General features: G+C 44.8%; 1 protein-coding gene across 1 annotated transcript in view; it reads left to right on the forward strand.

Moving 5' to 3' along the window:
* Window positions 1-25583, forward strand: part of PTPN14 (protein tyrosine phosphatase non-receptor type 14) — a 114176-nt gene that overhangs the window by 86211 nt on the left and 2382 nt on the right. The window contains exons 11-17 of the mRNA XM_068986211.1: window positions 1081-1159; window positions 3246-4729; window positions 9440-9583; window positions 11287-11505; window positions 15305-15433; window positions 18621-18855; window positions 22332-22495. Of these exons, the coding sequence (XP_068842312.1) occupies window positions 1081-1159; window positions 3246-4729; window positions 9440-9583; window positions 11287-11505; window positions 15305-15433; window positions 18621-18855; window positions 22332-22495 (2454 nt within the window). The remainder of the gene's footprint in view (window positions 1-1080; window positions 1160-3245; window positions 4730-9439; window positions 9584-11286; window positions 11506-15304; window positions 15434-18620; window positions 18856-22331; window positions 22496-25583) is intronic.

The raw sequence follows: 25583 nt of genomic DNA on the forward strand, positions 1-25583 counted from the left end.
ACTCTGTGCGACCCCAGAGACAGCAGCCCACCAGGCTCCCCCGTCCCTGGGATTCTCCAGGCAAGAACACTGAAGTGGGTTGCCATTTCCTTCTCCAATGCATGAAAGTGAAAAGTGAAAGGGAAGTCGCTCAGTTGTGTCCTCCATTTTTACTTGGAACCCCAATATCTAAATAAAATGGATAATGTTCAAAGGAGAAGACTGATTTGATTGACAGGAAGCTGAGACCTACTGAGATTAAATGACTTCCTCTAGACCACATTAACAACTAATTATATTTCCTTTGTTGGCTCCCCAAATAGCAAAACTGTCTAAGCATTTTGCTGTTTTGTCTAAGAGTTTTACCCTCTTCTGCAACACGCAGGTATTCAGATTGAGTGTAAATGGCTGTGTTTGAGTCTTATGGCAATGAGTCTTCACTGAAAGGGGAGATGATTGCACCTGCAAGGTTCTCTGCAAGACCTTTCCACATTTGGTTCTGCAATGGGGGAGGGTCAGTAAGTGATCTTGGGAATTGCAAACTTACTGTTATGGGTCCTCATTTCAGATTATATACGTTTGCAAGTGGGCCCAGCTTAACACTCCCCCATCCCTATTAGAGGTTGTTGTGGCAATGGAACTTGGGCCACAGGTACAGCTATGCCGATAGATAGAAGCCTGTGGCTTTAGGAGGGACCCAGTTTTGAATAGAAGGAAACAGGCTTCCTCTTGACTCTCATTATGTTTTAGGTGGAACATAATAATATGCATGTTCTGAGTTATTCCTTTGAAAAATGGCAGTGGGAACTTTGCAAGGGTGTTAGAAAATAGGCTATAATGAAGTGCCTTCATGTTGATTGCAGCCTCTTTCTCACCTTGAACCAGCATCCCCATTCCCCGTTTTGTGTGTCTCCAGTCCAAGGCTTGGTGATGAGATGAGGGTGCAGATGCTCAGAAGAGGGTGGCCTGAGGGAGGAGGGCAGAGAATCCCTTGCACGTCTCCTTGCAGGGATGAGGAGTGGGGCCCGTCGTGTGCTCGGGCTGGCACTCGTGAGCGTTTCGGTACGGGACCTCCCACGTGTGCTGTGTTCTCTGTTTCAGCCCCGGCAGCAGCCCTACATCCTTCCTCCCATGCACGTCCAGTGTGGCGAACACTACTCGGAAACACACACTTCTCAAGGTAACGCTGGCTTGCTGCTGTCCCTTCTTAAGACCTGAATTTGAGTACTGGGGATCAGTGCTGAGATTATTTTGTTTTAGGTGACAGCGACACTTTTATTTTAACTTTGTCATGATCTGAATGGCAGCAGTTTGGGATTTGTGAGAGTCACGGAATACCATTTACCCCTGAGACGAAAATTTCCCCAGAATTGCGTGCAGAAGGAGTTGGGGGAAGACAGAAGGCGAGTTCCTTTCTCTTCCTCCTCATCCTCGAAAGTGGGTTAGAGAAGAGAGTGACAGCTAAGCCCAGCAGAAGACTCTTCACCTTCCTTGCCAGGGTCAGAGAGCTTGTAACAGTCAGCCAGATTTTCGTGGTGACAGAGAACACAGGCGTCCAGAATAATTGAAAGAAACACACACATAATCTCAGCCCCTCATTTTAGCTCTCATTTGCCACCTCTCCCCCAGTCTCTTTCTCAGTGTACTCGTTAAACTCTTTAGTTCCTTGTCCCTCTAAACACTGCCCTGCAAAATGTATGGGAAAAAAAAAAAAAAACTCATTTCAATAATGGTCTAGCGATGAGCATTTATAGAGCAATTCTTTTCCTTAAGCACTGTTCTAAGTACTTGCATTTCATTGTCTCATTTCATCCTCAAAATAAACGAAGGAGATAGGTACTGTTGATGTCGTTATTTCCATTTGCTATAGAAACTGGGATACAGAAAGGGTATTGGAGGAGCTTGGATATGAAAATCAGTGTCTTAACTCTGGAGCCGGTGCTCCGTGATCATTTCAGTAACTGCATCTTAGAAAACGAATGGGATTAAACACTGGATGTTGACAGTGGGGTAAAGGATAATTCATTTCTGGGTTATTGTATGCTGGCTCTTGCACTGTCAAAGTGCAAGCCTGGAAACTAAGATCATCAAGATAACGTAATTTAATAAAACACGACTGTTTATGAGCAGACTAGCAAAAGTTACCCTGCTTCTATGGGAAGGCACCAAACCCCATTAGAGGTGGATAAATGCCGTGTTCTCTCTCTCTAGTTTTCCTTGCCTCTATCATTTCATTTTGTCTGTGTTCCCACCTCTCCTCTTTAGGCAGCCGAGTATTTTCAGCCACCTTTTCTGTTTTTTAACCTTCTCTGCCTTTGAATTCCTCTACTCTGCTCATGCTTAAATCTATAGTGTACAAACGAATATATTTTGCCCACAGAAAAATGTGTTTGTAAGAGCTTGCCTCCCGAGGATGTCTGTGTGTGTGTGTGTGTGTGTGTGTGTGTGTTAAAGGAACACTGGATGCATAGAATGGTCCTGACTTTAGAAATCTGGTTTCTATTCTCTTTGTTATTGCTGTTGTTCAGTCACTAAGTCGTGTCTAACTCTTTGTGACCATAGACAGTAGCATGCCAGGCCTCCCTGTCTTTCACTGTCTTTTATCTCTTTAGGTACCTGTTTAAAGTATTAATAATTTTAATGTGAAATTGACCTTGGTGATGAAACCAAGTCTAGAGGTGGGTTTTAGACAGTGGCTAAAATTACACTCCTGAGTCTTATTTTGCCTTCCCCTGGTGATCATAATGAAGTAGCCATGTTTGCTGACATCCTGACTTTGTTACTTGCCTTGTGTCTTGATTGATGTTCGGCAGTCCCTTAGATACAGGGAGTTTTTCCATTGCAGTCAGGAAGATCAGCTCCAAGAACTCAAAGTTCTTCACTTCCTGGCCCAAATATCCAGTTCTGTCATTAAGCCCTGCACAAGAGGGACCGGTCTTCCAGTGTGAGGACCGTTGTTGGTACCTGATTTAAAAACTCAGGCCAAATCAAGAACTTAACCCAGCTGACAACAGTTCCATATGTACCGAGCTTCATTTGTTTAGATTCACTCTTTCTTTATAGTGTGCTTTAAAATACCCTTTCAGTATGTTGGCATCTTGCCCAAGAAATTGCTGGGTTTTTCTATGGAATATGTGGGGGGAGACCTTGGGATTTCCCTTTTTATGACTTCTGTGAGTTAAAAATTACCCCCATGAGTGTGAGGACCAACTCGATGGAAGCAGGATGGCGTGGAGGTTCATGGGCCTCTGTTTGACTTCTTGCAGACAGCATCTTCCATGGGAATGAAGAAGCCTTGTATTGCAACTCACACAACAGCCTGGACTTAAGTTATTTAAATGGCACCGTCACCAACGGCGGCAGCGTGTGTAGCGTTCACAGTATCAACTCCCTCAGCTGCTCCCAAAGCTTCATCCAGGCTTCTCCCGTCTCCTCCAACCTCAGCATCCCTGGGAGTGACATCATGCGGGCGGACTACATCCCCAGCCACCGGCACAGTGCCATCATCGTACCATCCTACCGGCCCACACCCGATTACGAGACGGTCATGCGGCAGATGAAGAGGGGCGTCGTGCACACGGACAGCCAGAGCCAGTCCCTGCGAAACCTCAACATCATCAACACCCACGCCTACAACCAGCCGGAGGACCTGGTGTACAGCCAGCCCGAGATGCGGGAGAGGCACCCGTACACGATCCCCTACGGGCTCCAGGGGGGCTATGCGAACACACTGGTCAGCCCGTCGGACCAGCTCAACCCCACGAATCCCACAGTGCCGAGCAAGCCGGGGGGGCCCAGTGCCATCTCACACACGGTGAGTACGCCGGAGCTGGCCAACATGCAGCTGCAGGGCGCCCATAGCTACAACGCGGCCCACGTACTCAAAAACTATCTCTTCCGGCCGCCACCCCCCTACCCACGGCCCCGGCCGGCCACCAGCACACCGGACCTCGCCAGCCACCGCCACAAGTACGTCAGCGGCAGCAGCCCCGACCTGGTGACCCGCAAGGTTCAGCTGTCCGTGAAGACCTTCCAGGAGGACAGCTCTCCGGTGGTGCACCAGTCCCTCCAGGAGGTGAGCGAGCCCCTCACGGCCACCAAGCACCACGGTGCGGTGCACAAGCGTCACAGCCTGGAGGCGATGAGCAGCATGGTGAGGGGTATGGAAGCCATGACCCTGAAGTCGCTCAACATCCCCACGGCCCGCCGCAACACCCTGCGGGAGCCGGGGCCTCCCGAGGAGGGCCCCGGCAGCCGCGAGGTCCCCCAGCTCCCCCAGTACCACCACAGGAAGACTCTCTCGGATGCCACCATGCTGATCCACAGCAGCGAGAGCGAGGAGGAGGAGGAGGAGGCTCCCGACCCGGTGCCCCAGATCCCCGTGCTCCGGGAGAAGGTGGAGTACAGCACCCAGCTACAGGCCGCCTTGGCCCGGATTCCAAACAAGCCCCCACCCGAGTACCCCGGGCCCCGGAAAAGCGTGAGCAACGGGGCGCTGCGGCAGGACCAGGCGTGCCTGCCTCCTGCCGTGGCCCGGGCCAGGCTGCTGCGGCACGGGCCTGCCAAGGCCATCAGCGTCTCCCGGGCCGACCAGCCGGCGGTCAACGGGGCCTCTCTCGGGCCATCCATCTCGGAGCCCGACCTGACGAGCGTGAAGGAGCGGGTCAAGAAAGAGCCTGTCAAGGAGAGACCTGTGTCTGAAATGTTTTCCCTGGAGGACAGCATTATAGAGAGAGAGATGATGATTCGGGTAAGTGGCCACTTCTCCCGGGGGCACCTTTGAAGGGACGGTTAAAGGGGCTGGTCCCCCCCGACCCCCACCCCAGAGCACCCTCTCTGTTCCTTTTTGGTGATTCAGACACACCTCCCTCCTCTGGGCATGGAAGAAAGCGTGAGGCTTATCAGGGAACATGGGAGGATTTAAACATGTGATAGAATGTAAAAGTCACTTGCTTTTAAACAGGTAGGGTTTCGTTTCACAAAACTTTGCTTTTTGCTCCTTCCATTCTCATTCATGGCTTCTCATAGGCCTGCGTGGGGCAAAGTGCTGTGACAAAGTTAGGATCTTACAGGTATGTGGTATTGAGATCAGTGTCTAAGCCAGCATTTTGGTGTATATATTCAGGGTCAGATTTCCCATTGCCTGAGCTGCCAGGAGCTCACCTTCCTCCATCTCCTGGCATTTTGGTTTTCTCTGGGGAAAGCAGTTCGTCCCCAGTTAGATTTTAAAAGAGCAGCCTCCCTTCCAAGCACAGCTTTCTGTGTAGATCTGGATGTCAGGATTGCTCATCAGTGTTGACCTTGGTGTGTCCAGTTTCAGTTTCAGATCTGCTTTCAGTAGATGGTCAGCACAAATCTATGAAAAATTACAATAAACTCAGAAGCGTGCAGTTGAGCTTGAATTCACCAGTGAGCTTACTCTATCAAGAACTCGCACAGGCATCTTCATACACTCACGCACACACGTGTAACATTTGACAATGCCTAATATTAGACGTAAGTCACTCTTCTTCAGTATGTTTCCTCTGGAAGGTTAGTTATGTTGCCGGAGCAAAAGTATGCAGTAACAGTTGGACATCTAGAGCAACAAAGTGGATTACATCTTACTAATGAGGAAATTGCTGGATTGTAGTTGCTACTTTACAAAATATTTTATAATACCATTGCTGTTTGTCCTGGAGATGTTCACTCCCTTAAAAAAAAAAAAAAAAAATCCTTTCATTATCACTACTCAAACCCAGATTGACTTCTCCTCTGCATGTACCACATCTGGGTCATAAGGTAGCCAGCGCTTATTTTAGGAACTCCAGCACAGTTGTAACTTACATTTTGCTCTGAGGGAATTCATCAAACTTTCTTCGTGTATAAGTCTCCCCAGTTCTGCAGTGGGAATCAACTTGTAAAGAATCGTAAAGAGCCAACGTTTTAAGAAAGCCAAGTCCCTAGGTTTAGGAATCTAATCCATAGCAATGTTCCGGCTTGAGACAAACCTCAAGAACATTCTCAGCCTCACGGTTTTAGCCATCCATGGAGTACTGCTAGGAATTTGGTTCAGGCATAAGTTTTTCCACTTTTCGCAAACCTGGAGGGAAGTTGTGAAAGACGTGCTTGTGCCTGTGGCAAATAAAACCGTTTGGCTTGGGGATGGAATGAAGTGCGGGGTGGGTGCCTGGGGGAGAACTTTCCACGTTCGGGAAAAGTAATCATTGGTAGAGAGGGAGTTGCAGCACTTCTGGGCCGGCCCCTTTCACACAACTCAGTGTCAAGAACTCATCAGTCCAACCATTTGGCCTTGTTATTTCCCTTGCGGACTGGCTGTTTACTGCCACCTACATGATTGCCTAGCCTCACTACGGTCATATTCATCCTCTCGTTACCTGTATTAAACAAAAGCCTGCAGCTAGCTGATACTTACGGCACTGATTCCTCACATAGAGCTTCCTGCATTATCACAGAGCAAAAACAAAGCCTTTCTTCACTGTGTATCCACATGTCCTCCCACCCCATCCATTGGGTAATAGTGAATAGCTGATTTTACCTCTTAACTAGTTCAGTAACGTTGTTACCCTGGCCCTATGTCATTTTCCCTTATTTTTTTTAAAGTGTACCTTTTCTAAAAAATTGTTTTTTTGTTTTTCGGCCACGCCGCAGAGCTTGTGGGATCTTAGTCCTTGACCAGGAATCGAACCCATGCCCCTCACATTTTAAGCACAAAGTCTTAGCTACTGGACTGCTAGGGAAATCCCTTCCCTGGTTTTTCTCCAAATCCTACATACTCATGAGCTCAAGGGCAGCCACCCTTGGTTGTTGTCCCGACCTCAGAGGAAGACTTGGAGGGTCTTCAGTGAGCCAGGCAAGATGGTGACCTGGCCCCTGACACTGGAGCTTGGGGTGGGTCTCCATTGTCTTTCTGAAGAAACTCACCCCAGTGACCTCCCCACATCTCAGATGCCTCACTCTGGTGCCCATCATGGTCGCTTTTGCCTGGCTTGTTAGGCATAGCTAAGAGAAGGCTGTCAAGGCCTTCCTAGGATGAGAAAATGTCACCAAATAGGAACTGGAAGCAGACAGCTATGGTGAGAATTTGCCCTGCAGGCAGCCCTCTCTCCCTTTCTGGAGCGGCGTGTCCCCTTGATGGATAGTTCAGGCCTGTGGTGTGGATCCGCACAGCTCCTGCAGCTGCTTTGAAGACATTCCACTGTCTGTGGTTCCCAAACCCCCAGTCAGGTACTGGGGAGAGAAGAGGCCAAAGCAGATCTTTGAATTCATTATTTTTGATCTCTGGTAATAAGCTCATAGGATAAATGAGGAGGAGCTAAGAGAAATAGTTTATCATTGGGGTTTCAGTGTTGCCTGGGTAGTAATCCTTTCCCAAGAAAGACAAGTAAGTTACTTTTTGCTTTGGGTCCAGTTGGGGTCACCTTATGGTGCAGGTGAGAAGGAAGCAGAAGGACTGTCAGAAGGATCTGAGGACCATTTACAAAAAAAAAAAAAAAAATCATTGCTGTCTCAAAATTTTGCGGAGGAGTGAAACATTCTCAACTGAAAGAGATAATAGCAGGCAGAGAGGAAGTTCACCCTTACAAAAACAAACTAGTAAGCAAATACACCGACAAAACTCCCCAAATTTAAATCCTGAATTTTCAAAGTCTGCCCAGGGTTGAGAAACCAGGATCATTCTTCAGAATAGAATATATTTTAGCCCTTTCTCACTTTCTCACAGTTAATCCTCCTCTGAGATGCTCCTTCGGTTTATCTGATGGGTTAGCCCTGTCACGGGACCAAGCATCTTATTGACAGCATCACCCACAAAGGCCAGGGCTCCATTCTTCTTTCTTTTTAATTGAAGTATAGTTGATTGGCAATGTGTTCCCTGGTGGCTCAGATGGTAAAGAATCTGCCTGCAATGCAGGAGACCTGGGTTCGATCCCTGGGGCAGGAAGGTCCCCTGGAGAAGGGCATGGCTACCCAATCCAGTATTCTTGCCTGGAGAATCCCATGAACAGAGGAGACTGCAGAGATACAGTCCATGGGATCAAAAAGAGTTGGACACAACTGAGTCAACACACATAACAGGTGCTCTATCCTCCCCCAATACCACAGCTCCATCAAGACACTTCTTTAGGAAGTAAATTGCTAAATGACAGGCTAAGAAAAAAATACCTGAAGATTTGAAAAAAAACAAAAAAAATCAGAGTAAGATCACTCCTTCATCTGTGGCAACCAAAGGAACCTGCAAACTGTGGGCCAAAATTGTAGACTGTGAAACTCATCTCTTTCTGTGCTTTATAGAGTCCCTCTGTCCTTTTGTCTTCTAAGACAGAATTATTGGGTGGAAAATGCCCCTGTTGCCTGAAGTGAGCAACTGGAGATTGGTCACGCCCCAATCAGCTTAGAGGAAGTGGGAAAGCACAGCTGTAGATGAAATAACAGGAGCCCAACAGTTTCAGAGTGTCTGTGCAGGTGAGGACAGAGAGGGGTCACAAAGTCATAAGCAAGGGCTGGGCGCGGTCTGCATGGTCCCCAGATGGTGTTCTCCCACGGTTTAGTCACCGGGAGCCATGGCGTCCATTCCCGTGGGTCTTCTGGATGAAGCATGAAGGATCCTGCTGGGGGGTCATCTCAGGTGGTTCCACGCTATGGTATTAGTGAGTTTGGTAAACTACATCAGCTCCCTTTCTGGGGATAATATCCCAGGGACCAGAGAGATTCAATATAGAGTTAACACCTCAGTCTTAGCCCCTCTGAGTGGGAACTTGGGAAGGAAGTTTTTTCTCTACTTCTGTATGTATCCATCCTCTTATCAAAGGGACAGTTTTTCTGCTATATCCTTCTGCTTCTCTATATATTCATTCTACTGATTTTTGAGAGTTTGATATTGAAATTGCAACTAAAAATCTTTAATTTTGCCACTTAAAAAAAATAATTATGTGATGGAGCTGTATATAACCTTGTTCTGTATTTTTCAAATCTCCTATAAATGTGTTATCACACTTACATAATTTAAAATGTAAAAAAATAATCTAAAAAAAGAATGCAGCAGTTTTTATAAGCTTTTTACCATTTAATCTGAGTAAAAGGCCCATCATTTTGATTAGCTCTGATTATTCATGAATCTCTGTTTCTCTTTTCTTTGTCCTGTCTTCGTTCAGTGCTCACCGTCCTAAGGTGACTCACGCATGCTGTTTTTGTGAGCCCTGTGGCAGGGTGTATTTGTGTAGAGTCTCTGCTCTTGTTTGTTTATTTACTCCATTTTTAAAGAAATGCTCAGGAGGCCCAGAGGAGCCGGCTTCCTTGGGCGCAGTGGGAATGGAGGGGAAGGCTGTGTTTGAATTTGCCCTGCTAATGGTAATTGTCTGCATTCCTTGGCTGGGGAGTTATAGATTTGGGGAGATTAAAACACATTCCAGCATTCTCCTGATATTACAAACAATGAGAACATGCCTTTTCTTGCCGCAAGAATCTAGAAAAGCAGAAGATGGCAGGCCTGGAGGCGCAGAAGAGGCCACTGATGTTGGCAGCCTTGAATGGACTCTCAGTTGCTCGGGGCTCAGGGCGGGAGGAGAGTCGCGTCGATGCCACCCGAGTTCCCATGGACGAGAGGGTAAGCGCTGGGCTCGTCAAACACGTGACTCATTCTCTGTGGTCTTAGGATTCTGACGCTCTCTCCTCGTCCAGACACGCCAGCACGAAGGTGTGTTGGACGAATTCATTCTTCAACTTGAAGATTAGGGCGACCTGGGTTGTGCTGTATTAGACTGATCCTCTCCAATAACTCTTGTTTCTTGGTCAGGTTGGTTCAGTGATGACGCCTAGAGACACCAGCCCCTGGCCACCTGTCTGTGTGGCCTCAGTCAACCCATATTTCTCTGGGCCTGTTTCTTTGTTTTGCAGAGTGAAGAGGTTAAGCCCTTGCCCTAGTGCTCGACTTCTGTGATTTTTGTGAACAAGTACCCTTTATTAGGGAGTAATTATTTTACCCAAGCACTTATAGAATTCTTTAATATGCTGGCCCCTTGCTAGGAACTTCCTAGATGGCGCTAGTGGTAAAGAATCCGCCTGCTCACGCAGGAGATGCTAGAAATGCAGGTTTGATTCTTGGGTGGGGAAGATCCCCTGGAGTAGGAAGTGGCAACCCACTCCATTATTCTTGCCTGGAAAATTCCATGGACTGAGGATCCTGATGGGCCACAGGCCATGGGACTGTGAAGAGTCAGACATGACTGAGCAACTGGGCACATGCTTGGCTATAGAGTATGACTGATATATAATTCTTGGGGTAATGCATTGTGAGAACTTTGGTTTTGAAAAGCAAAGAAAGTTGCACCGTAGTGTTTCAGAGGTGAACAAACATGTTCCTTTAGTCCCTAAAATTGCTGTCAGGTTAAAAAACAGGTTGTGTAAATGTATGAGAGTGCCAGTAAGATTAGGGGTTTAGGTTTTGTCAGCGTATATGAAGTATTAGCATGCTCTGAGAGCCAGAAGTGTCCTACTTCTTTTTTTTTTTGGCCGCATCACATGGCATATTCCCTGACCAGGGCTCGAAAACTGTGCCCCCTGCATTTGAAGCATAGAGTCTTAACCAGTGGACCACCAGGGAAGTTCCTAGAAAGGTCTTCAGCAGGATCATTTAATCCAATTAATACCACGTTATTGTAATTAGTATTTTGGCCATGGGAAAAATAAAAGGAAGGTGTCTAATCTGCATGAGTAGAGAACTACGGACCAGTATCACCCTAAAATTTAGCTAAAAACAACTACATAAGTGGAGAAAAGGACTTTTTTTGATAACTAAGCTTTAAAAATCTCCTTATCACTAGAACTTGAAACAGCAGGTGGCTCAGTGGTAAAGAATCCTCCTGACGATTCAGGAGATGTGGGTTGAATCCCTGGGCTGGGAGGATACCCTGAAGGAGGAAATGGCAGCTCACTCCAGTATTTCTGCCTGGGGAATCTTGTGGACAGAGGAGTTGGCAGGCTGCAGCTTCTGGGGCCGCAAAGAGTCGGGCACAGCTGAGCGGCAGAGCATGCATACATGTTAATACCAAAATGCTAATTTTGAATTTCACCTCTTGCCTAGTCTGGCAGACCTTACTGTTTAAGGTGTGAGTGAGGAGGCAGTTGGTTATTGGACAAGAGAAACTTGCAATATGGTGAATGAAGGAGACCGAATAATCAAGTTTTGATTGTCCATCTTGAAACTACTGATTAACACTCTTCGCTGTAAATATTTTGAGAAATCTGGTGGTTTTGTCAGAGTGTTTGGATCAGATTATTCAGAGAGCTGAAGATCACCTTCTGTTGCAGTTCAGAACCCTGAAAAAGAAGCTCGAAGAGGGAATGGTGTTCACAGAATATGAGCAAATTCCAAAGAAAAAGGCAAATGGCATTTTCAGCACAGCGGCTCTGCCAGAAAATGCTGAGCGCAGCCGAATCCGCGAGGTGGTTCCCTATGAGGAGAACCGCGTAGAGCTAATACCAACCAAAGAAAATAACACAGGCTACATTAATGCCTCCCACATCAAGGTAAGAAGGGGGGCGTGTTGGGAAGGCTGGTCGAAGATTGCTGGGTTAACGGTAAAAATGCAGCGAGGAGAAAACAGATGGGCTGCCACTGCGCAATTTGGCTGGTCCCCAGACCCTGAGGGAGTGTTTTTGAACTCATGGAGTTTTTCTTAGTCAACTCGAAGGCCGTGCCTACTGCTGCAGAGAGGAGGAAGCCGAGTGGCCTCAGGGAAAACCTCAGGTCAGCTATTTCTGAAGCTTGATTATGTGGAGGATTTAACTTTTTCTTGTTTCTGTAAGTGGTAACTTTTCAGGAAACTCACAGGTAAAGCTGAGGACTGTCCCTTTCAGTTTGTAATTTGCAGGCGATTGAGGCTGTGGAAGTTACTGGCACTGTGTTTCTGTCACTGGAGTTTTCCTGATGTTCAAGAGAAACAGAGAGTTGTCATTTCTCACTTGTGATACTGGTTATGCATTTTATAGCTGAAATCCCCAATTTGTATGATATTCACAAGAGTGGACTAATTTAACCATCAACCACAATGGTGACGTTGATAATGAATTTTACAAGGTTTGCCAACTTTATTCAATGTATTTGAGTCGTTACATTTTTGTTAACTAGTTTGAATACTCCAAATCTTCATATCTCAGTATTTCATAGACTTTAAAGTTAGTCAGCTTAGCTTTACTTCGGTTAGAATTTAGAGTTATAGATACATCTGTGCATGCAAACAAGTTTTCCCTAAACAGCTTAATTTCACCAGGGCCCCTAATGACAGAGCATATTTCTTTAGACTGTCACTGTTTGCCCTGGCCTCCAAACTAGGGGAATTATTTGTATACTAATGTGAATTGTATCCGTGTCACTCTTACAGTTGTTACGGGATGTTTTTCAACAATACAAGGTTCACGTTAGTAGTCTGTTGTGGTCAATAACCTTAGAAACCTATCTCTGGCATTATTTCCTTTCTTCATTGAATTTTTCAACTGTAGCCAAATCACAGGTAGGTTTCTTTGAGCCTCTAAAATACAGCCAGTTGTTGGCCCGTGTATCAGTTCAAACAGTTTTGATGCAGAATGTGGAAAGTGTACCATTGTTGATATAGTGTTTTGTTCACTGAGCATAGGTAACCACATATTTTTCTATTGGAATATAATTGCTTTATAATGTTGCACAACATTGTGAATCAGCCATATGTGTACATATATCCCCTCCCTCGTGAGCCACCCTGCCACCCTCTCATTCCACTCCTTTAGGTCATCATAGAGTGTTTTTTTTTTAAACTGTCAGAAAGTCCTGTCCAAAGGAATAGAATGGCATAACTCTCATGGATCATAATTGTGTATTTTAGTCATATTTTTGAGAGTGAGAACTCTCGAAACAATACTAATGCAATAAAAAAACAATAAATAAACTAAAACAATAAAAACAATTTAAAAAAAACTGAGCCCCATAAAACTCTTCAGGAAACTGACAGTGGTGAGTTTCCTGGGCTGAATTTAGATGACGAAATAATGACCGAAAAAATGGACTCAAGCAGAGATGCAGATCGCACAGCTGCTTCTTGCTAGAGTATCTCTGAAAATCTTCCACAGCTGTAATATGCTCTCTTCTTTTGGCCAAATCGCCTCTCCTGTTTTCCATCTACTCTCTGGAAAAAGCTGTCAGTCTGCATGGGCTGTGCCCGTCGGGCGTTGTTAACAGAAACGTGCCTTCCTCCATATTCTCCGAGGCCCACATTTCATCTTGTGGATCTGGGTTAGACATGGGTGCGTTTAATAGACCCAGAGAGCCTGTGAGAACTTGTCCTTGTGTTTTTGGAGTGGAGTTGTATATCTTGCCAGTGTTTCCTCCCTGGATTCCAAGCAGCCGTTAACACAGAACAGAGATTTATTTGCTCCAGAGGTGAAATCACATTTGTGAAACCCACCTCAGTAGCATTGGCGGTTGGGTTTTAATACCCTCCTGTCAATACTTGGGAATATGCTGAAAGGCCCCAGGCAGCAGCATACTCTGGAAGTATTTATGGCTCCTGTATGTTGGGTGCCAGAGAGGATAATGTTTAAAAGCATGATTCCACAGATAAGCCAAATTCCTAGCCAGCCAGCAAATACACGAGTGTCATCTCCCACCAGTAATCAGAAAATGGATTTTGCTTGCCAGCTTTGACCTAAACATGTCTTGTGTCACGAGATAATAACTGACATGGTTTTTGTTTGAATCAAGTTAGTATATAGTTTCATAAAACAAATGAGAGAAAAAGTTGCAAACAGTGATAACTCCATTACCCCTAAAGCTATCTTGAGATCCACACCGGTGAATGTGTAAGGAAGCCTTACTTGGCAATATCAAGGCACAGGAATGAAGAGATACCCAGAAAGAATCCCTCCAAAGGCCCATTTCCCCCTGCTAGCATCACCTCCCACACTCGGGGCACGCCTTTTTATTGGTGAGTCTCCACTGCTGATATTTATCTCTGCAGAATTATCCTCCCAATGTGGGCTTTAAAAATATTCACAACCTAAAAGTTGAGAGTTATGCTTTATTTGGTGGGGATTTTTCAGAATGTAAAGCCTAGGAGACAGCATCTCAAGTAAACCTGAGGGAATTGCTCCCTGGAGGCTAGGGGAGGAGCCAGGTTATATAGAAGTTTTGCAACAAAGGGCGGGGTAGTCAGAACATCAGGAGATTATTGTTAATTAAAGAAAACCAGATAACCCAAGTTAAGGAATTTAGCACTTTTCTGAGAATGGGAAGATGCAAGAGTCTGGGCTCACTGAAATCATTCCTTTGATATGCACCTCAGCTATCTGGGGCCAGCATGGTCTTTTTACCACCTGAGCTCCCTGGAGGCTCACCATGGGGAGTGGCTGCAGTCTGATGGCTGCTAGAGGGCAGGTGTTCTTTCCTTCCCGAGTCCCCTCAGGGCTCACCAGCTCACCATCCATGCTGGTGGTGACTGTGATATCCTTTATTTACTGATATGGCAGGAAATACTCCATTTCTCACGAAGGTCACCCTGAGCTGTGTAGGGTAATGATTTTATTATCCAAAATCATGTCAGGGTTCCAGAGTTGAGTTGGATGCTGTGATACTGCACAAGGGGAAGGTAGCGATGAAGTATCATGCACTGCTGGCTTCTGTGCATTCGTAACACCTTTACTGTATGCGGTACAGAGCAGTGGGTGCAGCGGACGTTTAGGACACACTTCCCATCAGGGCAGTGGCAGAAGGACATTGTTATTCCAAAGGGGTGTTATTCCATGGTAGACTTTTCTATTATTTAAAAGGATGCCACCAAGTACTGTTTCTCAATATAGCAGTGGGGTATAAAACCAATTTAGTAAGGGAGAGCTTGTGGGGTTTTGTTTTGTTTTTTTGCTTGTTTTGTTTTTTTAATGGATAGACTATAAAAAAGGAAAAGAACGGCAATTATTAATGCATTGCATATTGGAAACATAACTATTATGTCTGTAAAAATTGTTAGATTACGCACATATATATTCATATAATATACATGTGTGTATATATATGTGTGTGTGTGTGTGTGTTTAATATGCACTGATTTATACATAATTACTGTGAGTTGAAGACCAAAACCCATGAGATATATTTTGATAAGCTTGAGTGGCATAATGTTTTCATGTGAGTCTGTGTTGCTAGCCACTCCTGGTCTCAGGACTGTTGATAATGGCACTAACACATTGGACCTAAAAATGTTATCCAGGGTTTTCAGGTGGCTGCAAAAGGACCTGTGGTCAGCATGGAATTCTGTCCTGGATTTGGGGTTCATTCACTGATGCTTCCCTTGGCTTCCAGGTGGTGGTCGGTGGGGCAGAATGGCACTACATCGCCACTCAGGGGCCCCTGCCACACACATGCCACGACTTCTGGCAGATGGTGTGGGAGCAGGGAGCGAACGTGATCGCCATGGTCACTGCAGAGGAGGTAAGGGGCACGGGCACCCCGCCATCTGTCCCCGGGGGAGGGAGTGGTCGGAAGATGAGCTTTGTGTCGGCGACCCCACTGCCCTGTCCCCCTCTGGCATCTTTTCTCTGCCAATCCTTTTCTCTCTGACGCACCTCTCTTTTCTCTCCTTATTTCCATATAGGTTTGTTTTGTTTTCCAAAGATCAATTTATTGTTATGTCCCATTTTGATCCAGCTTTTAACTGTTTTTCTTGAATCACCATGTACTACAATTAAACAAGCAAACAAAAAACAACCAGACTTCAGTCCAGCCAGCTCACTTTTGTTGTGCCAAACAAAGCAATGGTCTTTCCATTGGAGTCTGAGAACTTTGGGGGATCTCCGAGTAACTCGGCGTATATTCCCAAACCCTGGGCATGGCAGCTCATAGGCTCTCCTGTTTATCAGCTGAAAAGAGACCAGAAGTTGTTATTTCTGTAGAGGAGGCCTCTATTCTTCGGGGAGAGAGAAAAAAAAAATCTGTTTCTTCCTTTGCCAAGTCAAACATAGTTTTTCCATTGTAACTGAAGAAGTCTACGTGGTGTTGCCAAAACTGGCATATACCCCCAGTCCATCTAGCAATTCACTCAGAGCCTCTTGTCTTTGGGGAAAGATGTTTTGTGTTTCTGCTCTTGTCACAGTCTAATTTTTTTTTAACCACTTCCTTTGGTTCCCTCCATTAAATTTTACCTTATGTTTTGAAGTCATTTAAGGGTCAGGCTTCATCTGGGTGTCTGGTTTTTTTTTTTTAACCATGTACGATCACATGCTTTCCTGGTGGTTCAGACAGTAAAGAATCCACCTGCAGTGTGGGCGACCTGGGTTCAATTCCTGGGTTGGGAAGATCCCCTGGAGGAGGGCATGGCAGTCCACTCCAGTATTCTTACCTGGAGAATCCCATGGACAGAGAAGCCTGGCGGGCTACAGTTCATGGGGTCACAGAGACTCAGACATGACTGAGTGACTAAGCACAGCACAGCATGGTATCATATACCTATTTCCTAACAAGTTTTAAAGGATGGGAAACAGAAAGATGTGAAAAACAAGTCATATTCCTTTTATTGACTCTTCTGAGCAGATGCTTTCCAGAACAGCCCATTAGAAGGTGGTGATGAAAGGACTTCGGGCCCCTTCAAGCCAGCTGTATTTCTCTAGGCTGACCTTTCTGTCCGGACAGGGAGTAAACGCTCCTTACAGTCTCTAGTTTTATCACCCTATTGAATTACATCCCCAGAAGGGATTCATTCCATTGAAAACAATGTACTTGCCCTCTGTGCTGACCCCAGGGAGGGACAAGGTGGTAAACACAGCAGGTATGATCCTTGTCCCCAGGGAGCTTACATCCCAGTGGGATTTACCATAAAAAGTGAACCAATAAAGTCAGCTTACCATAAAAAGTGAACCAATAAAGTCAGCTCAGATAGTGGTGAGTGCTGTGAAACCAGTAATGGGCTGGAGGGTGACTGCGGGACTACTTTAGGTTAGATGGCAGCCCAGGGCCCTCCGAGGAGGCTGCATTTGAGCTGAAACTTGAGTGACAGGAAGCCTTAGGAAAAAAGTCCAGTGATCTGTGAAGCAGCCAGAGGCTTACAGTCTCTGAAAATCTGTAATTGATGTAGGTTATTGCTGAGTCATGTTGAACTCTTTGCAACCCCATGGACTGTAGCCCCCCAGGTTCCTCTGTCTGTGGGATTTCCCAGGTAAGAATACTGGAGCAGGTTGCCATTTCCTTCTCTAAGATGATGTAGGTACTCAGCAAGTTATGTAAAGACCTCCGATAAATCCTCTTTCATAGGATGGTTCAGTAAAAGAGGTGTGCTTCAAATTTAAGAAGACTCAATTCAACCAAAAGAGCCAGGGCAGGACCACTTGGGTCCCTGAAGCTGTGTTGCTCTGTCAGCAGACCAGCCACCACTTGTGGCTCATTCCCCCCGCCCTGTACGCTGGGCTTCTCTCCTCTCTCTCTACCCACCTCCTGCCCTAGGTACCCTTCTTTATTTTTATTTTTAAAAATTTTTAATTAAAATAATGTTTTTTGGCTGCACCATGTGTCATGAAAGATCTTAGTTCCCGGACCAGGGACCAAACCTGTGCCTCCTGCATTGAAAGCACCAAGTCTTAACCACTGGACCACCAGGAAAGTCCCCTGGGTCCCCTTGTAAGCCACCATCTCATCCACCCTGGCTCCCACCCCTGTGATGTCAAAATTCTGCAACACTTTAAAACAGACCCTGTTTTTGTCAATGGCTAAGAATGCATATTCCCCAGAAAAGATTATAAAATTAAGAGAGAGCAAAAGGGGGTAGAGCCAGTTTTCTCCTCTGCTTCAGTTGCAATGGAATTAAATGAATCAGGCTGGGAAAAAAAAAAAAAAAAAGGAAATTGACACCAGATGATAGAGACGGTGTCGCTGGTTGGTGGGGGTAACAGAGAGTAGTACCAGGGTCAAGCATATGAAATGAGAAGCATGACCTAGAATGGGAGCTTCCCAGGTGGCGCTAGTGGTAAAGAACCCTCCTACCAATGCAGGAGACGTAAGAGACATGGGTTTGATCCCTGGGTCAGGAAGATCCCCTGGAGAAGGGCATGGCAACGCACTCCAGTATCCTTGCCTGGAGAATCCCATGGGCAGAGGAGCCTGGCAGGCTATGGTCCATAGGGTCACAAAAAGTTGGACATGACTGAGGTGACTTAGCATGCATGACTTAGAATGAACTGGGATCTCTCTCACCTCTGCTGAAGGTCACTTCATCACCTTCGGATGGCGTCCCACCATCCATGGCATGAAACCCCTCCCTGCCATGGACCACAAGGCCTTTCTAACTAACCTCCTCTCTGCCATCCACACTGAAGACCTTCCTGCAGTTCTCACAGTACCTAGCTTGTTCCCATCTCTGGCTCGTCCTTACTCTGGTTCTTCTCTCTAACATTCAACTGCAGCCTGGTTGGGAATCTTTACATTTTTCCATTGATATAACTGCATGGTAAGTCTTACTGCTGGCCTTAGCTAAACTGTATGAAATCTGCTCTGTGGGAAACACTGCGTGATGTTACTGAGTCAGTGACTTAGAAGCCATTCAGGTTTTCTGCGGTCCTCAGATTTTAAAACAAAGAGGATAAGATCTTCCCTTGACTCCTGTCCAATTTTGCTTCTCTGTGTGATTCAGGAAGGCGGACGAACCAAGAGCCACCGATACTGGCCCAAACTGGGTTCCAAGCACAGCTCAGCCACCTATGGCAAGTTCAAGGTCACCACGAAGTTCCGAACAGATTCCGGTTGCTATGCAACCACAGGCTTGAAGGTCAAGCACCTTCTGTCTGGGCAGGAAAGGACCGTGTGGCATTTGCAATATACTGACTGGCCAGACCACGGCTGCCCAGAGGATGTCCAAGGATTTTTGTGTAAGTTTTTGCTTCCCAGTCGGAGTTTTACCAACAGCATGTATGGTCTGATCAGTTAGAGGTGAAATGAAAAGAGAGGATACTTTCTCTTAGGTGGTGAAAGTATTGTAACATTGAAGTGTATAGTACTTTATATGGTATGTGTAGAGCAGAGAAGATTAATACTTATATTGTTTACCATTGATGGAGTGAGCTAAATATGGTAAACTAATTGGTTCTACCGTGATTTAGATCTTTAGTACCTATTCTGATTCACAGCGCATCCTGGAACCTTGGAAACATGCTAAATAAAATAAGCCAGATAGAAAAGGACAAATGCTGTGGGATTCCACTTATGTTGAGTTACCCAGAATAGGCAACTTCATAGAGATAGTATAATAGAGGTTACCAGGAGCTAGGGGGAAGGGGAATGGGAAGTTATAGTTTGATAGATACCAAGTTTTTCTTTGGGACCACAGAAAAGTTCTGTAAGTGGATAATGGTGAGGTTTGCAGAACTCTGTGACTGTACTTACTGTCACTGTATACTTAATGTTATGTACTTTTAGAATGATCAAAGTGGTACATTTTATGTTATGCATTAAATGTGTTTTACCACAATAAAAAACAGAGCAATAAAGAAAAAAAAAACTTTAAAAATTTCTCTTGTAAAGTAAAATAAAGTAAAAATAAAAATTAAAAAAAATTTGTAAAGTAAAATAAAGTAAAAATAAAAATTAAAAAAAAAAGCTGGCTTAAAACTCAGCATTAAAAAAATAATTAAAAAAAATTTCTCAGGAAGATTTATATCTCAGAAGCCTTGCATTTCCTACAGCAATAAATCCCCATCAGTAGTTTCTCCATACCTATGATTAAAGGTAGGTGGCTAACTCTAAACACAGAGAATTATTGAAATCAGCCTGTAGCATTTGAAACTTTCATTTTCAAATTCATTCATTTATGTATATTTTTCAAGTTATGATCCTCTTAGAAACGAATTCATCCAGATTGTATGCAGTAGCTATTTGAAAGGCCAACAACCTGGGCGTGCGTGTCCACCATGTGCCAGACACTGAATGCGGCTCTTAGCATGCAGAGATGAAATGGTCTCTGTTTTAAAGACTCTCTCAGTCTTCTGATGAAGGCAGCCCAATGATCACAGTCTGGGGTGAGAGCTGATGCTTCTGCTGCTAGCTGTAGCATCCTCTTTCCTTTCCAGAGACTCCCCTAAACATCCTGCACTTGTGGGAAGCCCCATTGCTTCCTCACCCATAGGAAGGTGGTGCGAGGGTGCCCTGCAGATTATTGATTATATCCCTGCTAAGTTGTTGATTCACTAGCTGGCAGAGGACCTGTGACCACCACAAAGGGAGAATGTTGAATGTCAAAACCTTGATTTTCATTTTGATAAGAATAGGAGGGGTGGGGAAGAGAAGTGAGAATAAGTTTTCAAAAACCTAAAAGTACCATTTCACAAGTCCAGCTAGAAAGACTGTGGTGCAGGTAATTTCATTCCCCATTAATGTGCTGATGGTTCTTGGGGAGTTGGACACTGAAAGTAAGAAAGATGACTGGACTCAGAGGACCTAGAACAAGGTCTAGAGTGGGTTAGTGGTTTGCCTGAGGCCCGACAGTTACCCATAGCTCAGAATATTAATAAGGAGCATGGCGACCTCTGCAGAAGTTTCTTTCTTCGTAACAGTGTGCTTTTTATTCTTTTTTGGTAATCTTTTGCTAATTGCTATTAGAAACAAGACTTAGAAATTGGAACCAATGAAAGTCAGTCCATCAGATGGTTGACTAACAGCTCTGATAAAAGATTGAGTTTATAAGATGGCTAAAATTACAATCAAATCTTTTAAATCTGAGCCAGTTTAAGAAAGATCAGTCTAAATTACTGAAAAAAATAGAGAAAAATTTTAAATAGTATTAATTACTTTACCTTTCTAAGAAACTCAGGACAAGTGTGCTGAGCAGGGTCTTAGAAATGATGGCTCTTTAGGTCATTAAGAATTTTAAGAGATTTTTGTTTGTGTTTAAATTAGATTGCCTGGATACAGAGAAACTGGGTCAAACTGTCTTCCAGCCTCCAGAGGTCTTCACTGAGTTATAGCTCAAGAAACTTTATTAATATGATTGCTGGAGAAAGAATTCATTGAAATCTAATTTCTCTGTGTTTCATGAAATTCCATTTGATAGTGGCATCTGTTTTATTGATCAATATTCTTTTCACTTCTCTCCTTAAATTTAACACAAGAAAAACCTTGTCTCTTGTATGTGAACATTGCCTGCCATCAGAGAATGTTCCTCGTTTAATATCTCTGGAAAAAAATTGTGAAGGGGATTCCATGCTCAGTATTTAGCTCATGTTGGTACAAATAGCAACTACTTTATGTAGTCACCTCAGACTGCCTTCTGCCTTGTTTTTTTCTATCTCATTTTACATCACTGATGGTGGTAGTAAATGTTCATTTGGGTAAAACTACTTCAGATTACTAATTAAATAAGGTTATAAAGGAAAATAGGAGTTCTTAGTCATTGTATATAAACTGGTGCTTTTACATTATCAGAATGGTTTGAATGCAGTTTTTTTCTCTTTAGCAGTCTGAATTTTTCTCCTCATTTGATTTTACACTACTGCCCTGGAACAAAATTTTCTGAGCATCAAGAACCTTCAAATCTGCTTCTCCCCTGAACTATAACAATCTCAACTACAAACTGACTTTTTCTGATTCTTAGACTGCATGAGGATTACAATTATTCTTTTCCCTTTTTTTGTGATCATGGGGAAAAAAAGTCTTTAAGGTTTAGATTGACTAATTTTTCATTTGTGACCAATTGGAATATTAAACAGTTCCTTGCATAGCCCTGCGGGGCCAGGCAGATGTTGGAAGCAATGAGGGAGGTGGCACCCCCCTCCCAACCCACACATTGCATCCAAGAAAGGGGGGGCCATTACCTTGAGCTACTCAAGTAACCACAAGGGATCCAAGCTGAAAACCAGGCTCCCCAAAGTCTATTTTAAAGTCTGAAAATGGAGTCAAGCCTCAGCTGATGTTCACTCACTCAGTGAAGGGAAGGAAGGAAGGGCAGATGGATGCTCTTCCCACCAGAAATTGGCTCTGACAGGCGGGCATTTCAAGGGGACCTAGCTGGTGTTCTGATCCCAGTCTGTTAATAGTAGGAATTGCTGTAAGTAATGTCGAGAATCATCTGCTTGGGGGACTTTGGGATTTGCAGAGGGGAAAACAGAATTTAATTTTTAAAAAAGAACTATTTAATTTAAAGAACAAATTCTCCCATGGACTAATTGACTCCCAGCTGGTCCTTTCTGGATCCAGGACTGTACAGTGGGTACCAGCCAAATAATTAGTGTCTTGTAAGAACTGTAAATTATTGTCACTTAAAAAAAAAAAATTCACCGTCATTTTTGCCCCCCTCTCTTGTATGGAAAGCCGTGGAGGACTTCAGTGACGAGATTTGCATTTTGTCTTGCAGCCTACTTGGAGGAGATCCAGTCAGTCCGTCGCCATACCAACAGCATGCTGGAAGGCACCAGGAACCTGCGCCCCCCGATCGTGGTCCACTGCAGCGCCGGGGTGGGGCGGACCGGTGTGGTCATCCTTTCTGAGCTGATGATCTACTGCCTGGAGCATAATGAAGTAAGTCTCTCCGGGCTTCTGAATCATTCCCTTTGGGGGCCAGGCTGCACCACGGCCAACCTTTGACCTGTGCCCTTCCATTTCCACAGCTTAGTTTCCCCTCTTGACAAGAGTTTTCCAGACCCGTGATTCCCACCTGGACTCTGACATTTACAACCTTCCGTATCTTCTTTCCCTTTCATTGCTCTGTGTAGAGACCCAAATAATATAGAAGAAGAGTGCAAAGTGTAAGAAAGGAAACATTTAGAAAATCTGATCTTCACTGGCATCGACTTCCAAAAGCCTGCAGTGGTTTTTGTAGAAGGTCTGGTTTTATTGTGGGTAATTCTCCATGGTGGGTTATTCAGTCCATATAGCTTAGCATTTCTGGGATGTATTTTGGCTTAACTCCTCCGTGAAAATGTGTGTATTTTAAAAGCCTGTTTCATTCTTCAGAGGGAGGTTTCATTGAGGAGGCTGTTTGCTCTTGTCTAGGTTGGCAGTGGTGTGTAACAGAGCTGGGTGGATGACCTGAGGGTACTGACATGGCCCGCCTTTGCCCAGGCTAGACGTGGCTGGCTCTTTCCCACTAGATGCGGGCTGTGGCTATCTGTGCCCACACGGTGCATGGCATTCCCTTCTTGCTATAGGTCAGAGTTACACTGAGGGACTTTTGATTTTGTGGAGATGAGAAAATAGCAATTAAAGGCTAAAGACCAGTTCATCTGCCCTCTATTCTCATGAGGCTTTAGGGGGTTTAAATGGCTTTCATTTTTTTTTTTTCTTAACTGGATTCTTCATAGCAGCTTTGTTAGTTTTCTGATTTTAGAGATGATGATACCAAGGGCCAGAAACAATCGAATGACTTGCCTAGTGCCAGGTGGCTCTTAAGCACTGGTGCCAAGGTTTGAAATGAGGTCCTTCACTTCCTGGCCCCGAGTTATTTCTTGTCTTCACTCTGCCTCCAAATGCCGAGTGTCATTTGGTTCTTGTTCAATTTCCAAATTGTATAACTTGGCGAATCAAAGGAGACTTTTGAAATGATAGTTTTAAAATCAGGAGATGTTATCATGCACATTCTGTGAAGGAATTTATCCAACAATACATGTATTTGCTCAGTAGCATCAGTGGTTTGAAAAATCAGATTAAATATTGCCCCATGAAATTTATTATATTGAAATGTCTAGGAAGACAGTCAATGCAGAGTTTAAACATGTTCAAAGGATGTTTTAAGTTCCCTGACTATAAAAAGTTAATTTTGGAAACTTTCAGCCTGTACATATGAATGTTTATGCTGCTAAAAAGTAGAAGAAGGATTATATCCATGTGGCCTTTTGTTCAAACAGACAAACATTCTGTTGGGGAATGAAATGCCCATCACGGAATCAGTTGAGTCTACATCACAGAAATCTCATCATCTTCTGTGAGTTTTTATCCTTTTTTCTCACAGAAGATTTCTGGGTTGTTTCCTTCCCTGTCCCTGCTAGAAGTCTCTAGGAGTTTCTATTAGAATAATGGCTTACCACTAAGTCGCAGATCCACTCAGTGCTGGGAAGGTGGATTGAGAGACAGTAGAAATGGGGTACATATGACTGCAATGCATCCCAGCTCCCCTGGTGGGTTCCTGGGGAGGAGAAAGGGCCTCATCGTCCCTGTTCCACTTAAGAGATCTTGTCCCCATGTCAGTTTCTTTGACAAACTCCTTCTTTTTGCCATCCCCCACATACCCTCCTGTGCTCCCCTTTCCTCCTTTTTGACTATGAGAAGCTATTTTCTCTGTCTTGTCTGACATGGAGGAGCACTCTGTTCTGAGCGCTCTTTGGAGACCCATCAAAGACTGAGCTTCACTAATGCAGTGACATGAAGGCTCATCGATCACCAGATGTCATTGGCCCAGGGGAACATAAATAACACGTGTCAGAGCCAGCTTGGTGCAGAGTGAGGGATGTGGCCATGAGCATCCTGTGTGGACTTGGTGAAGGCTTGGGGGGATTAGACTTTCCATGGGGTTTATCCAGACGTAGCGGATTTCCTCAATGCCTAGTTGCATGCCAGGACATTCTTTATGGGAACCGGCGGTCAGTCCAAAAACGACTTCTGTTCCCATTGATATTCCAAGATAGCAAGATGACTCATATTTTTCACTTCCCTTCCCCTAGCACAAATATAGTGAGCCTTATCTGTGCCATTTCCCATAACTGCTATTGGTAGCTGGCTAGGGGAAAAAAGTTCTCTACTTGTTCTGCTTCAGGCCTGTCTAGTAAAATTCAAACCCTTATTTTAGGAGTGGGACTCATTGCTTTGTTTTTTAAACAAAAGATTTTGCTAAATCAGTATAAAATCAGGTGACCGATTTTTCTCCTGTCTAAACTTTCCCATCTCCTTTTCCTGTCTTCTGGATCTCGGATACTTTATGTTTTAGTCAATAATCCATGGAGTTTGAATTTTCTCAGGGAGATGCTTTTTATTGGAACGAAGATCCTTACTGGGAAGTTGGGCAGCTGTGAGGTAGGAATGGGAGGGGATTCTCAGGGGCTGCCCTGAGAAGCTTCTGTGTGTCCTGTTACCTTTGGTCACCGAATGTTAGCTGTAACATTTCAATGCCCAGACATTTTTTTCCTCCAGAATGCACCAGTTTCATGGTTTGTGATCCTCTCTCCTGGCTGCCTGTCCCCGATCAGCTAGATTACAAAAGGTCAGGTCCTCACTAGCCACATAGCAAGATGTCTTGATCTTGCTGCTTTTCTGAATCGGCTACCCCCTCCTCCCCGTTCATAGAGTAGGAAGAGAAAATGTCTCCTAAACAAGGTAGAGAAAGCATCAATGGCCTCCTGATTCCTTGAGCTAGGGACAATGGACAGCGGAGCCTGTGGGAGTGAATCTTCAAGGCAGGTTGAAGGATTTCCTTGAGGACCAGGGGAACCTTGGTCTTGTCCCCAAACGGCCCCACATCAGCTAGTACATCACCCTTGAGTCAGCCTCGGGGGCTGAGTCTTGCAGGCTAGGGAGATGGTAGTGATCTTGATGACAGTGGTGGTGGCAGAGATGCAAATGGAAGTGATGGCGGTGGTAAGAAGGTGGTGGTGGCGATGATTATAGAGGTGGGGAA

The sequence above is a fragment of the Capricornis sumatraensis genome, chromosome 14, assembly GCF_032405125.1.
Source record: "Capricornis sumatraensis isolate serow.1 chromosome 14, serow.2, whole genome shotgun sequence".
Taxonomy (NCBI): domain Eukaryota; kingdom Metazoa; phylum Chordata; class Mammalia; order Artiodactyla; family Bovidae; genus Capricornis; species Capricornis sumatraensis.